The sequence below is a fragment of the Micromys minutus genome (assembly GCF_963924665.1).
Source record: "Micromys minutus genome assembly, chromosome: 8".
NCBI lineage: Eukaryota > Metazoa > Chordata > Mammalia > Rodentia > Muridae > Micromys > Micromys minutus.
In genome coordinates, this window is record NC_137977.1 from 24801454 (window position 1) to 24818014 (window position 16561).

The following is a 16561-nucleotide window of genomic DNA, read 5'->3' on the forward strand; positions in this document are numbered from 1 at the left end:
TAAGTTTTAAAAATGTAGTTATCATATTAGAGGTCTTGGTAGGATACATGAGATTTGGATCTATATTATTTATCTATTTATGTGATAAAATACTGTGATTAAGAACAATGTATAGAGTGAAGAAAGTTTATTTTGATTTATGGATCCAAAGGGTTAAAATCTATCATGGTAGGTAAGCACAGTAGCAAGAGCAGGAAGTAGAACAATCACATCTCAATGGCACATTGTAATCAAAGATAGCAAATTGGAATAGGGATGACATTATGAACTCTCAGCACCCACACATATTGGTGTACTTTCGCTAGCAAGGCTACTCCAAACTAAGATCACCCACTGAAGACCAAGGTTTTAAATACCTGGGCTTGAGGAACATATCTGATCAAACCACTATAAGAGGTAAATAATCAGAAAGGTAATATAATGGTAAAAAAAATCTTAGAGATCTAGTACACAAGAGTAGTGTTAGGGTAAATATCAATTTTGCTGAATTATTTTTATCTTCTGACACAAAAATGGAAGCATACTATTTGATAATATTGTTCTACACCTGAAAATGCTGTTTGTACTTATATATTGTGTGATACAAAAGGCTACTAATTTTGGAAGGGTCTCGAGTAGTACAGGATAAGCATCCTTATCCCTTGGAACTGTCAGTATTAGTCCCAAGAGTTGTGAGAAAAGATTCTGTGTTAAACTCACAGAAAATCCTAAGGGAAGAGTGACAGTTCAGATCCTGATTTACTAAATTAAGATTATTCCAAAAGTAGAGACAAATCATGGTGTACTATTTGGTCTGATAAAGACAAAGCCTGCTCAAGAGACACCTAACAACTATGGAAGTAAAACTACCTACCATGACCTGGGTTTTGTCATAACTGTCAAGTCAAAAGACAAAATGAATCAATAAACACTCCAGTGAGTGTACAATTTAATACATGGTCTAAGGATGCTTATTGTATCACAGCATTGACATTCTTTCTTCAGCCCATCCTTCATCTCATATCTCTGTATGTAAAAAAAATGTGTAACCAACTGACAGTGAAGAAGACCAATTTAATTTAGGAGTGTATTCATTTGCTGTATGGGTGCAAACTGAAAATTAATGTAAACCACAATAAGCCTCACTGACTGGCAAACCCCATGAAGCTGGGCAGAGATTCATTTAGTGAGCTTGGGTTTTTTATGGACCAAAACATATAAGTTTTCAATATAAATAGTATTGTATATAATGTGAAATAATTATATACAGTGCTTGTCAAAGGCTCTAAAATTCTGAAAGCTGGAATAAAAGTAATTCTGTCTTAGAAGCATGTTGGTCAACCAGAGTATCAATACAAAATATGGTGACATTGTATGGTAAATTAATGGCAACTAAAAGGTATACATGGATCACTAATCAAAGTAGACAATATGGCTTATATAGTTGAAGATATATTAACCAAACTACTATTGGCGTGATAACCATGTGAACAAAGAGAACACAGTGTTGTGGCAAATGCTTACCAGGGCCATGCCATAGGCTTCTTGTGTCATACAGAGTGATAATTACCTTTGTAGAGTCTTTCAGAGCACTCCAGCTCAACTATGGAAATAATACTAGGAGATGCATGTGAATTAAATTGTGTAATATGTTCAAGGGTGGTAGAAAGGAAGGCACAGTTTGACATGAAGGACATCAAGAGAAGTTCAGAAGGGGCATAGTCACCAAGCAGGTGGAGAATCAGGAGAGTAGAGACCTTTGTGTAATACTTCTATTGGCAGTCAGTTAGGACTACACAAGCAACATACACAAAGTGAATTCACTGGGGTGTTTGTAACTAAGTCACAGACAGAAGGTTACATGGGTAGCTCGTAACAAGGAACATCCCTATGCTAAAGTCCCGGAGAGCATGACAGGGTGCACTTAGACTGTAGAGGCAAAGAATATGTGAAAATTCTGAAAACCTATAATACATCCCCATAGCCTGGTGTCAATTCTTTTAGCAGTAGAAGCCAGTGCCACACCCTTCATATGGCAGGAATGGCCTGTATTGTCTATAATCTCATGAACTATGACTCACTTGAACAGCTTGTGGTTCTTTACAGAATTACAAATATTAACTCCTAAGGGAAATCAGTTTTGATGAAGAGACATAAATTTCCAGATACAGGAAGAGCTAATGCAGTGGCCTCAGTTCTTTGGGATCCATATGACTAAAATGGCAGGAGAAAGGAGGACTTAGCATTTTTGTAGGAGAACTCTTCTTAATCATCAGGAAGAAAAAGGGCTGCTATTAAACACCAGGAGGAAGAAAGTGTGGCACTCAACTGACCCACCTAGCAAATGCTTGCCAATTTAATCACAAGGAGATAACTGTAGCAATCCCAAACTGGAACTGACATGATACATGATGGCCATGGCTCATGTCTCTCAAAGATGAAGGTCTAGGCACAACATCAGATAAGCCATTCTGACCAGGAGATTTGCAAAGGGACATTAAGAAGAAATAGACTGGGTGACAGAGAAAGAAGAGAATGGTTGTCAGTTTTAACACTGAGACCTGTAGGATTAATTGTTTACCCTAATCACAATGCTTCTAAGTTTCACACAAAAAAAGGAAGGTCCATGAGAATTATGAAGAATTTGTTCCTTGAATAAATAAATATGAAGATGAGTAGAGTTGTTTCAGAGAAAGTACCAGAAATGCTCTCAGTGAGCAACATTCAACTGCCAACTGTGGGAGCCTCTCAAATCACACACTTCTTGGGTCCAGGCATTATCCAATGGCTGTCACAATAGGTATATTGGAACTGGCTTGTTAAGTTCTCATGCAACACAAATCAATGTGATCATTTTTGCTCAAGAGCGCCCTCTGCTGTCTGCTGTGTCTTGCCTCTAGGCCACATATGATCTAGGTTATTTGTTGTTAATTTTTGTTTTTCGTTGTGTGTGTGTGTCTCTGTGTGTGCACGTGTGTGTCTGTGTGTAGTTATTGTTGTTGTTTTGGTTATTTCATTTATTTAAATTTCAATTGGTATGCCCCTTCCTAGTTTCCTGCCCTGCAAACCCCTATCCCATTTCTCCTCCCCCTTACTTCTATGAGGGAGAACCACCATCACCCACGCACCCACTCCTGCCTCACTATCCTAGTATTCCCCTAAAATGGGGGTTTGCAAACCGAATCCAAGAACACATCAAAATGATCATTCACAATAATCAAGTAGCCTCATCTCTGGGATGCAGGGATGGTTTAATATATGGAAATACATCAATGTAGTCCACCATATAACCAAACTCAAAGAGAAAAATCAATGGTCATTTCACTGGATGCTGAGAAAGCATTTGACAAAATTCAACACCCCTTCATGTTAAAAGTCCTGGAAAGAACAGGAATCCAAGGCCCATACCTAAACATAATAAAATCAATATATAGCAAACCAATAGCCAACATCAAACTAAACGATGAGAAACTTGGAGCAATCCCACTAAAATCAGGGACTAGACCAGGCTGCCCACTCTCCCCCTCCTATTCAACATAGCACTGGAAGTCCTGGCCAGAGCAATTAGACAACAAAAGGAAATCAAAGGGATAAAAATTGGAAAGGAAGTAGTAAAAATGTCACTATTTGGGAACATCTGCCACCAGGAAGAGCGAACACCCAGACAGACAGGACTGGCAAGAACAGAGTGAGAACAGATTCCAACTAGCCAGAAGGCAGAGAGATCTCGGCAGAGCACATGGAAAGTGTGTGCTCGGCTGACTTGGTCCAAGGATCCAGGAACCTAGCAGCAGCATTGGGTTCTCTGTTCCCAGGTAGCGGCTTCTGGGGTGCACAACAGCCACTCAGAATATCTGCCACCAGGAAGAGCTGAGATCCAGGGACACAGGCCAGGTACAAGGGAAAGGCAAGAACCAATCACTGACAAAAAGATGGCAAGAGGAAAGCAAAAGAACATACCCCAGGGAAACCAAGACAACCTGGCAACACTAGAACCCAACTCTCTCATCACAACTGTCGCCCGCCCCACTTCCCGCCGGCAGGAAAAGGCGTGTGACCACAGGATCCTTCTGCGAACAACCTTTATTGTACAGCACTCTGAGCAGGGGACTCCCTGAGCAGGGGACTTCTCCACGTGGGACTTCTCTACGTGGGACTTCTCCTGGTGCTTGCCCGGTGAAATCTCCCCTTAGCAGGGGTCTTCCCCTAAACAGGCGATCTCCCCCGTGGGAGAGAAATGCACTGCTTATATATGCCTAAGAGACTTGTGTTGCTACCTGATTGGTGTATCCTCCAGTAGCTCATTAGTATGCCCTGAGAGTGGGCTATGACGTACATGGTTTTTCCACTCTAAGTCTCTTGGCTGGGCAACAGCTCTGTTTGCTGAATCCTCGGCAGGAAGCTGGCGCCATCTATTGGCACCAACGACTTCCTACATCACAACAAATAGCGGAATGCCAAACACACCAGAAAAAGAAGACTCACACACGAAATACTAACTCAAGATGATGATAGAGATCCTTAAACAAGAACGGGAGGAAAAGCATAAAGAAATAGAAGCTTTTAAAGAAGAAACAAGAAAAACACTTAAAGAACTCAAAGAACTAGAAGAAAACAGAACCAACGAGATGAAGAAATGGAAGAAGGAATTTAAAACAGAAATGTACACAATAAAGAAAACACTAAAAGAGACAACCCTAGAGGTAGAAATCCTAAAAAAGAAATCAGGAGTCACAGATGCAAGCATTTCCAAAAGAATACAAGAGATGGAAGAGAGAATCTTGGGGGCCAAAGACAACATTGAAAACATAGACAAAACAGTCAAAGAAGATGCAAAAACCAAAAAGCTCCTAACCCAAAATGTACAGGAGATCCAGGACAAAATGAGAAGACCAAACCTAAGGATAATAGGAATAGAAGAGGGTGAAGAATATCAACTAAGAGGAACAGTAAATATCTTCAACAAAATCCTAGAAGAAAACTTCCCGACCCTTAAGAATGAGATGACCACGAGCATAAAAGAAGTCTACAGAACTCCATATAGGTTGGACCAGAAAAGAAATTCCTCCGACACATAATAGTCAAAGCACCAAGTGCCCAAAGCAAAGAAAGAATACTAAAAGCAGTAAGGGAAAAAGGTCATGTAGCATATAAAGGCAGACCAATCAGAATCACACCTGATTTCTCAACAGAGACTATGAAAGCTAGAAGAGCTAGGACAGACATCATGCAGAACCTTAGGCAGCACAAGTGCCAGTCCAAGCTGCTATACCCAGTAAAACTATCAATCACCATAGAAGGCGAGATGAAGATATTCCGACAAAACGAAATTGACACAATATATGACCAGAAACCCAGCACTACAACAAATAATAGGTAGAAAACCCAATACAATGAGGGGAACCACCTCATAGTAAAAACGAGAAAAATTCTAAGCAAGAAAACCAAAAGAAGAAAAACACACAGGCACAATTCAAGCTACCAAAGCAACAATAGCAGGAAACAGCAACCACTATTCCATGATATCTATTAACATAAATGGACTCAACTCCCCAATAAAAAGATATAGGCTATCAGACTGGATACCTAAACAAAACCCAGCATTTTGCTGCGTACAAGAAACTCATCTCAGAGACAAAGACAGACATTATCTCAGAGTAAAAGGTTTGGAAAAAAAACTTCCAAGCAAAAGGCCACAAGAAGCAAGCTGGAGTGGCCATTCTAATATCGAATAAAGTATATTTTCAACCAAAAGTAATATAAAAACATAAGGAAGGACACTTCTTACTCATTACAGGGGAAATTAGTCAGGAAGAACTCTCAATCCTTAACATATATGCTCCAAATACAAAAGCACCCATATTCATAAAAGAAACCCTACTAAAGCTCAAAAAATACATTTTACCCCACACAATAATAGTGGGAGACCTCAATACGCCACTCTCACCAATGGACAGATCATGGAAACAGAAACTGAACAAGAACACTGTAAAACTAGCAGACACTATGAACCAACTGGAATTAATAGATATCTATAGAACATATCATCCTAAAACAAAAGAATACACCTTCTTCTCAGCACCTTACTGAAGCTTCTCAAAAATTGACCATATAATTGGACACAGAATGAGCCTCAATCGATACAAGAAGATGGAAATACTCCTCCCATGCATTCTTTCAGATCACCATGATCTAAGGCTGGACTTTAATAAAAACAATGACAACAAAAAGCCCATATACACATGGAAACTAAACAATGCTCTATTAAATGACAGCAGGGTCAAAGAAGAAATAAAGAAAGAAATTAAGGATATTCTAGAATTCAATAAAAATGAAAACATGATATACCCAAACCTATGGGATGCAATGAAAGCAGTACTGAGAGGAAAACTCATAGTTCTGAATGCTTCCAAAAAGAAACTGGAGAGAGCATACACTAGCAACATGACAGCACAGTTGAAAGCTCTAGGACAAAAAAAAGCAGATACACCCAAGAGGAGTAGATGGCAAGAAATAATCAAACTTAGGGCAGAAATAGACCAAATAGAAACAAAAAGAACCATTGAAAGAATCAACAAAACCAAGAGCTGATTCTTTGAGAAAATTAACAAGATTGATAAACCCTTAGAATAACTAGAGGTCAAAGAGACAGTATGCAAATTAACAAAATCAGAAAGGAAAATGGAGAAATAACAACTGAAACTGAGGAAATTTAAGAAATCATCAGATCCTACTACGAAAGCCTATACTCAACAAAGCTAGAAAATCTGGAGGAAATGGATGAATTCCTAGACAGATACAAGATATCAAGGTTAAGCCAGGACCAGGGAAACTATCTAAATAATCCCATAACACCTAAAGAAATAGAAGCAGTCATCAAAAGAATCCCAACCAAAAAAAGCCCAGGTCCAGATGGATTCAGTGCAGAGTTTTATCAGACATTTATTAATGACATAATACCAATATCTCCAAACTATTGCACAAAATAGAATCCGATGGAACACTACCTAACTCATTTTTTGAGGCTACAATAACCCTTGTTCCTAAACCACACAAAGGCCCTACAAGGAAAGAGAACTTCAGACCAATCTCACTTATGAACATTGATGCAAAAATACTCAACAAAATCCTTGCAAACCGAATTCAAGAACACATCAAAACAATCACTCACAATGATCAAGTAGGTTTCATCCCTGGGATGCAGGGATGGTTTAATATAAGGAAATCCATCAACGTAATCCACCATATAAAAAACTCAAAGAAAAAAACCACATGGTTATCTCACTAGATGCTGAGGAAGCATTTGACAAAATCCAACACCACTTCATGTTAACAGTTTTGGAAAGAACAGGAATCCAAGGCCCATATCTAAACATAATAAAAGCAATATACAGCAAACCAACAGCCAACATCAAACTTAATGGTGGGAAACTTGAAGCAATCCCACTAAAATTAGGACTCAATAAGGCTGCCCCTACCTATTCAACATAGTACTGAAATCCTATCTGGAGCAATTAGACAACAAATGGAAATCAATGAGATACAAATTGGAAAGGAAGAAGTAAAAACATCACTATTTGCAGATGACATGATAGTGTACTTAAGCAAACCCACGACTTCCACCATAGAACTTCTACAGCTGATAAACAAGTTCAGCAAAGTGGCTGGATATAAAATTAACTCAGACAAATCAGTAGCCTTCCTATATTCAAAGGACAAACATGTGGAGAAAGAAATTAGGGAAAAGATACCCTACAAAATAGTCACAAAAAATATGAAATACCAAGGTGTGACTCTAACTAAGCAAGTGAAGGACCTGGATGACAAGAACTTCAAACCTCTAAAGAAGGAAATCAAGGAAGATCTCAGAAAATGGAAAGATCTCCCATGCTCATGGATTGGAAGGATCAACATTTTAAAAATGGCCATCTTTCCAAAAGCAATCTACAGATTCAATGCAATCCCCATCAAAATTTCAACCCAGATCTTCATTGAGTTGGAAACAGCAATGTGCAATTTCATCTGGAATAACAAAAGACCTAGAATAGCGAAATCCATCCTCAACAACAAGAAAACATCTGCGGGAATTGCGATCCCTGACCTCAAGCTATATTACAAGGCAATTGTGCTGAAAGCTGCATGGTACTGGTACAGAAATAGGCATGTGGATCAATGGAATAGAATAGAAGATCCAGAAATGAGCCCTCACATGTATGGTCATCTGATTTTTGACAAAGGAGCTGAAAACATTCAATGGACAAAGGACAGCCTATTCAACAAATGGTGTTGGTACAACTGGCACTTAGCATGCAGAAGAATGAAAATAGACCCTTTCTTATCTCCTTGTACACAGCTCAAGTGCACGTGGATCAAAGATCTCCACATTAAACCAGATACACTGAAACTATTAGATGAGAAAGTAGGGAAAACCTTAGAACACATAGGCACAGGAGAAAATGTCCTGAACAGAACACCAATGGCTCGTGCTCTAAGGTCAAAGATTGACAAATGGGACTTAATGAGATTGCAAAGTTTCTGTAAGGCTAAAGACACTGTCAAGAAAACAAAACGGCGAGCAAATCTCTCTGAGAGCGGAACCTTCTTCAGCTCCAATTCGGCCTCCACTGTTATTAAAAATAAAAATCGCTAGAGGAGCTCAGTCACCACGTCTACTTTGATAGCTGGCTACTTGGAATTTTGAAGGATAATTTGATTTTTTTTTCTTTTCAAACGTCCAATGCGGCTGTAAGTTCTGTCACTCCAAATCCACCCACCAAGGACCCTGACCCTGTCCACTCCAGGCGAATCGAGACCATCCGGCTGGGTACCCCCAATTTGGGCCGACTTTGCGCCTCCAAACAACCTTAGCATGATGTCTTATCTAAAGCAACCGCCTTACGCAGTCAATGGGCTGAGTCTGACTACTTCGGGTATGGACTTGCTGCACCCCTCCGTGGGCTACCCGGGGCCCTGGGCTTCTTGTCCTGCAGCCACCCCCCGGAAACAGCGGCGTGAGAGGACGACTTTCACCAGAGCACAACTCGACGTTCTGGAAGCTCTGTTTGCCAAGACCCGGTACCCAGACATCTTCATGCGGGAGGAGGTGGCGCTGAAAATCAATTTGCCAGAGTCCAGGGTGCAGGTATGGTTTAAGAACCGAAGAGCTAAGTGCCGTCAGCAGCAGCAGCAGCAGCAACAGAACGGGGGTCAGAACAAAGTGAGACCTGCCAAAAAGAAGACCTCTCCAGCTCGGGAAGTGAGTTCAGAGAGTGGAACAAGTGGCCAGTTCACTCCCCCCTCTAGTACCTCAGTCCCAACCATTACCAGCAGCAGCGCTCCAGTGTCTATCTGGAGTCCAGCTTCCATCTCCCCACTGTCTGACCCCTTGTCCACCTCCTCCTCCTGCATGCAGAGGTCCTATCCCATGACATATACTCAGGCTTCAGGTTATAGTCAAGGCTATGCTGGTTCAACTTCCTACTTTGGGGGCATGGACTGTGGATCTTATTTGACCCCTATGCATCACCAGCTTCCTGGACCAGGGGCCACACTCAGTCCCATGGGTACCAATGCTGTCACCAGCCACCTCAATCAGTCCCCAGCTTCTCTTTCCACCCAGGGATATGGAGCTTCAAGCTTGGGTTTTAACTCAACCACTGATTGCTTGGACTATAAGGACCAAACTGCCTCTTGGAAGCTTAACTTCAATGCTGACTGTTTGGATTATAAAGATCAGACATCCTCATGGAAATTCCAGGTTTTGTGAAGACCCGTAAAAGCTATTTTTTGGGGGGGTGATTTTTAAATATGCTGGGCTGGACATTCCAGTTTTAGCCAGGCATTGGTTAAAAGAGTTAGATGGGATGATGCTCTCAGACTCCTGATCAAAGTTACCGAGAGGCATAGAAGGAAAACAGGAAGGGCTTTAGAAGGGTCTGTCAACCAGCAACCTGAAATGGACAAACAAATCTCCTTAAGATTCTGTTATAGTTCTAGATCATTGGTTTTTCTGATTTGCAAATGATTGATTAAATATATCCTAGGGACATGCAACCAAACACCACTCAAAATAAAATAAAATAAAATAAAATAAATAATCAAGCAAAACTGAGTTGTGAGGGAAAGGAGGGAAGGTCATCCATGGCCTTCAAAGCAGAAGTGATCTGGTGTTTTAGCCAATTTTTGGTTGAATCTTAGGAATGGACAATGTCCCACGCTCATTCACCTTTCATGACCAACTGGTAGTTGGCACTGAGAAAACTTTTCAGGGCTGTGTGAATTGTGTGACTGATTGTCCTAGATGCACTACTTTATTTAAAGAAAAAAAAATTAATGCTCATACGGAGTCGATATGTAGTTTAAGAGACAATCAGTGTGTGTCTTATATAAATGGTCCATCTGTGGTTTTTAATCTGTGCTAGACGTCAAAACTGTGATCTCCTGTTATTGTATGCAACCTCGAACTCCACCTCCGCAGGGGTTCTTCTGTGATTAAATAGGTTATAATTATAAGCAAAATCCAGAGCAACTGAATACCGATCTAGAAAGATTACCTTTGGCTGGAGGTGAGCTCTGCCCTGCCGTCTCTGGACAAGAATGGAGAAGAAGCAAAAGGACCCTAATTCACCCGTAATTTAATGTAAACCTGGCAGTAGAAGAGACATTGCTCTGGCCCTGATGAATTTTAATCTGAGATCATTGTCATTTATGCTTGCAGACGTTAACTGGAAGTTATATATGCATAAACCCTTCCTGGATTTGGCAGATATGTATAATTATATTAAAATGGTTCTAGCACAATGAAAAAAAAAAAAGAAAACAAAACGGCAGTCAACAGAGTGGGAAATGATCTTTACCAACCCCACATCAGATAGAGGTCTAATATCCATGGTATACAAAAAACTCAAAAAGCTAGACACCAAAGAATTAAAAAACCTTATTAAAAAATGGGGTACAGACTTAAACAAAAAGTTCTCAATCAAGGAACATCGAATGGCTGAGAAACGTCTAAGGAAGTTGTCAACATCCTTAGCCATCAGGGAAATGCAAATCAAAACAACCCAAAGACCAAGACCCAAGATTGGCCAAGACCCAAAACTCAGATGACAACAGATGCTGGCGAGGATGTGGAGAAAGAGGAACACTTCTCCACCATTGGTGGGGTTGTAAAGTGATACAACCACTCTGGAAATCAGTCTGGTGGTTCCTCAGAAAAACGGACATACTACTACCTGAAGACCCAGTTATTCCACTTCTGGGCATTTACTCCAGAGATGCTCGAACATACAACAAAGATACATGCACCACAATGTTCATTGCAGCTCTATTTATAATATCCAGAAGCTGGAAAGAACCCAGATGTCCTTCAGTAGATGAATGGATACAAAAATTGTGGTACATTTACACAATGGAGTACTACTCAGCTTTTAAAAACAATGATTTCATGAAATTCGCAGGCAAACAGATAGAACTAAAACATTCTAAGTTAACCCATTTCTAACTGGGAAATTCTATAATTTGAACTGAGACACATAAAAATGAGGCACAGCTGGGAGATATGAGTTACATATGATTCCTGACCTCCATTGTCTGGCTCTGGGATCTACCTACCATACAGAAGAGCCATGAGGAATACCAAGAGTGTTCTGCTATTCCATGTAGGACTATGAGACCCCAAGAACAATCAGTTTTGAACACCGTCCTACCAATTCCTTCCCAGTCTGGTGCACCTAGAATAGAGCCAGCAGAGTTGAGTTGCATGTACTTGGTTTGATGACCTCTGTTGTCTAAATCTAGGCTTGCCCTGACTTTCTGAAGAAATTTCAGAGTTCACAAGAGCATTGCAGTTCCCCCATGGAGGCCTACAGGGCCCCAAGAACAAACAGTTTGGAAAACTGCCCTACCAATGCCTTGCCAGCTAGGTCTGCCTGAGGAACAGTGACTTATATTGTCTCGCCCATGGCACCTACTGACTTCTTGATGAGTTCTGCTGCCATCAGGATCATCCAGCTATGAATGAATACAATCAACATGGGCTTGAGATATAGCTCAAAGGTTAAGAACAGTGAGTGTTCTTCAAAAGGTCCTGAGTTCAATTCCCAGGAACTACATGGTGGTTCACAATCATCTGTATTGGGACCTGATGCCTTATTCCGGAGTGTTTTAAGAGAGCAACAGTGTACTCACATACATAAAATAAATAAATATTTTTTCAAAAAGAATATGATCAACAAGAACTAGGGCAATATGGCCCCAGCAGAGCCCAGCTATCCTACTACAAAAAGCTATGTATAGCCTAACAAAACTTAATCACAAGAAAATGATCTTAAATCCAATCTTATAATAGAGACTTTTAAAGAGAGCATGGAAAGATCCTTAAAGAAATATAGGAAAATACAATCAAACATGTGGATGGTATAAATTAAACTTTCCAAAAATGAACATGAAAATAGAAGCAATAAAGAAAACACAAACTGAGAGAATCCTTAAGATGGAAAAAAAAAGAGAACAAGAACTTTAGGCACAAGTATTAGAATAAAAGAAATAGAGGAGAGAATATCAGGCATAGAAGATACAATGGAATCTCCAACACAAGGAAAGAAACTACACCCTAGGAAAAGCAATAAAGTAATCTTTCTTGAAACAAACACAAAAGAACATATCCACAAAAATATAACTGTACCTATAATAACAAAAATAACAAGAAACAGCAATATTCCTTAACATCTTTTGACATCAATAAACTTAATTCTCCAATAAAAAGACATAGACTAAGATTGAATATGTAAACAGGACTCAGCATTTTGATACATAAAGTGAACACACCTCAGTGACAAAGACAGAGACTATCTCAGAGTAAGAGGCTGGAAAAAATTCTTAAGCAAATAGCCCCAAGAAACAAGCTGGAGTAGCCATTCTAATATCCAATAAAAATTGACTTTCAACCAAAAGTTATCAAAAAATAAGTAAGGACACTTCATACTCATCAAAGGAAAAATCTACCAAGATGAACTCTCAATTTTGAACATCTATGCTCCAAATTCAGGGGACCCACATTCATTAAAGAAACTTTATTAAAGATCAAAGCATATATTGCACCACACACAATAATAGTGAGAGACTTTAACATCCCACTCTCATCAATGCACAGATCATAGAAACAGAACCTGAACAGATACACGGTGAAACTAACAGAACTTATGAACCAAATGAATTTGACAAATATCTATAGGACATTTCATCCTAAAACAAAAGAATATACCTTTTTCTCAGCAACACATTGTACCTAATTCAAAATTGACCATATAATTGGTCGCAAAACAGGCCTCCAGAGATACAAGAAGATTGAAATAATCGTATACATACCATCAAATCACCATGGACTAAGGCTGGTCTTCAACAACAACAAAAAAGCCACATACACATGAAAGCTAAACAATTCTCTACTCAATAATAATTTGGTAAAAAAAAAAAAGAAAGAAAGAAAGAAAGGAAGAAAGAAAGAAAGAGAGAGAGAGAGAGAGAGAGAGAGAGAGAGAGAGAGAAAGAAAGAAAGAAAGAAAGAAAGAAAGAAAGAGAGAAAGAGAGAAAGAAATTAAAGACTTTTTAGAATTTAATGAAAATGAAAGCACAGCAGACCCAAATTTATGGGACACAATAAAAACAGGGCTAAGAAAACAGTCATAGCTCTGATTGCCTCCAAAAAGAAACTGGGAGAGGAAGCACCAGCAGCTTGTCAGCACACCTGAAATCTCTAGAACAAAAAGAATCAAATTCACCAAAAAGGAGTAGAAGGCAGGAAATAATCAAACTCAGGACCAAAATCAAGCAAGTATAAACAAAAAGATCTATACAAAGAATCAACAAAACCAGGAGCTGGTACTTTGAAAAAAATCAACAGGACATATAAGTCTCTAGCCAGACTAACCAAAGGGCGCAGGCACGGTATCAAAATTAACAAAATCAGAAAAAAAGAGACATAACAACAGAACCAGAGGAAATTCAAAAAATCATAAAATCCCACTACAAAAACCTATACTCAACAAAAATGGGAAATGTAAATGAAATGGACAATTTTCTAGAAATATACCAAGTACCAAAGTTAAATCAGGGTCAGATAAACCATGTAAACTGTCCCATAACCCCTAAAGAAATAGAAACAATTATCAAATGTCTCTCAACTAAAAAAAAAGCCCAGAACCAAATGGATTTACTGCAGAATTCTATCAGACCTTCAAAGAATACCTAATACCAATACTCTCCAAACTATTTTACAAAAGAGAAAGAAAAGAAAGATAACATAATTTGTACTATGAAGCCACAATTACACTTATACCTAAGCCACATAAAGACCCAACTAAGAAAGAGAATTTCAGACCAATCTCCCTTATAAACATTGGTGCAAAATTACTCAATAAAATTCTTGCAAACCAAATCCAAGAATACACTGAAACAATCATCCATCATGATCAAGTAGGCTTCAATCCAGGAATGCAGAGATAATTCAATATATATATATGAAAATCCATCAAAATAATCCACTATATAAACAAACACAAAAAAAAAACACATGATCATCCCATTAGATGCTGAGAAAGCATTTGACGAAATTCAACACCACTTCACGTTAAAAATCCTGGAAATATCAGGAATTCAAGATTCATACCTAAGCATAGTAAAAGTAATATATGGCAAACCAGTAGCCAACATCAAACTAAATGGAGAGAAACTTAAAGCAATCCCACTAAAATCAGGAACTAATCAAGGCCTCTCTCTCTCTCTGTCTGTCTCTGTCTCTCTGTCTCTGTCTGTCTCTCTATGTCTCTCTCTGTCTCTGTCTCTGTCTCCATACCTATTCAATATGCTAGGATGTCCTAGTCAGAGCAATTAGACAACAAGGGAAGTCCAAGAAATACATATTGGAAAGGAAGAAGTCAAAATAATACTATTTGCAGGTTATATGATAGTAGAATTAAGTGACCCCAAAAATTCCACCAGGGAACTCCTAAACTTGATAAACAACTTCAGCAAAATAGCTGAATATAAATTTAACTCAAACAAATCAGTAGCCTTTCTCTACTCAAAGGACAAACATGTTGAAAAAGAAATTATGGAAATAACACCCTTCAAAATAGTCACAAACAATATAAAATATCTTGGTGTGACTCTAATCAAGCAAGTAAAAGATCTGTATGACAAGAACTTCCAGTCTCTGAAGAAAGAAATTGTAGATCTCAGAAGAAAGAAAGATCTCCAGTGCTCATGGATAGGCAGAATTAATATAATAAAAATGGACATCCTGCCAAAATCAATCTTCAGATTCAATGCAATCCTCATCAAAATTCCAACTTAATTATTCACAGAAATAAAAAAACAATTCTCAAATTCATTTGAAATAACAAAAACACCAGGATAGCAAAATCTATTCTAAACAGTAAAAAAAAAAAAATGAAGACCCAAAAATGAACACACACACCTATGGTCACTTGATCTTTGACAAAGAATTGAAAATCATCCAGTGGAAAAAGGATTGCAAACCCCTTCAGTTCCTTCAATTCTTTCGCTAACTCCTCCACTGGGGACCCTGTTCTCAGTTCAATGGTTGGCTGTGAGCATCCGCCTCTGTATTTGTTGTGATCTGGCAGAGCCTCTCAGAAGAAGGCTATATCAGCATGTACTTCTTGGCATCAGCAATATTGTCTAGGTTTGGTGGCTGTATACGGGGTGCATCTCCAAGTGGAGCAGTCTCTAGATGGCCTTTGTTTCCAGTCTCTGCTTGAAACTTTGTCTCCATATTTCCTCCTATGAATATTTGTGTTCCCCTTTCTAAGAAATACCAAAGCATTTGCATTTTAGTTTTTCTTCTTGAGCTTCATGTGCTTTTTGAATTGTATCTTGGGTAATCCGAGATTTGGGGCTAATATCCACTTATCATTGAGAGCATACTATGTGTAATTGTGTGTGTGTGTGTGTGTGTGTGTGTGTGTGTGTGAGAGACTGAGTTACCTCACTTGGGATGATATTTTCTTGTTCCATCCATTTGCCTAAGAATTTCATGAAGTCATTGTTTTTAAAAGCTGAGTAGTACTCCGTTGTGTAAATGTACCACATTTTCTGTATCCATAGGACTGGGGTATTAAAGCCCACTCCCACAGTGACACTCCTACTCCAACAAGGACACACCTACTCCAACAAGGACACACCTTGTTGGAAACATATATTTTGTGTTTTTCCTTTCTCAACTTACTCCTTTTCATTAAAATGCTCTTCATAAGGGTGAGCTTTAGAAATCACACAATAGAATTTATACCAGGCTGTTTTGAGGCTTCCTTTTTCAAAGCAATTAATCTAAATCTCTTCATCTTAAAGTCAGGTAGACTCTTTGGACAAGGGCAAAAAGCAGCCATGTTCTTCACCAAAATACTACAAAAACAGTCTCTTGGCCACATACTGAAATTCTCCACTGAAATCGCTTGGGCCAAGTCAGCGTATTTCAAATCACTCTTAGTAACAAAGTTTTCCATATTCTTACTAGGATAGTCCATTAAGCCCCATTTAATGCCTTCCATAGCTTTCCAAATCC

General features: G+C 38.9%; 1 protein-coding gene across 1 annotated transcript; it reads left to right on the plus strand.

Annotated features, from left to right (window-relative positions):
- Window positions 1-8848: 8848 nt before the first annotated feature.
- On the plus strand, window positions 8849-9745 carry LOC308423565 (homeobox protein OTX2-like; the record flags this gene model as incomplete). The annotated part of the gene is made up of 1 exon (XM_080920320.1): window positions 8849-9745. The coding sequence occupies one exon, from the start codon at window positions 8849-8851 to the stop codon at window positions 9743-9745; it is 897 nt and encodes a 298-aa protein (XP_080776446.1).
- Between the last annotated feature and the right edge of the window lie 6816 nt (window positions 9746-16561).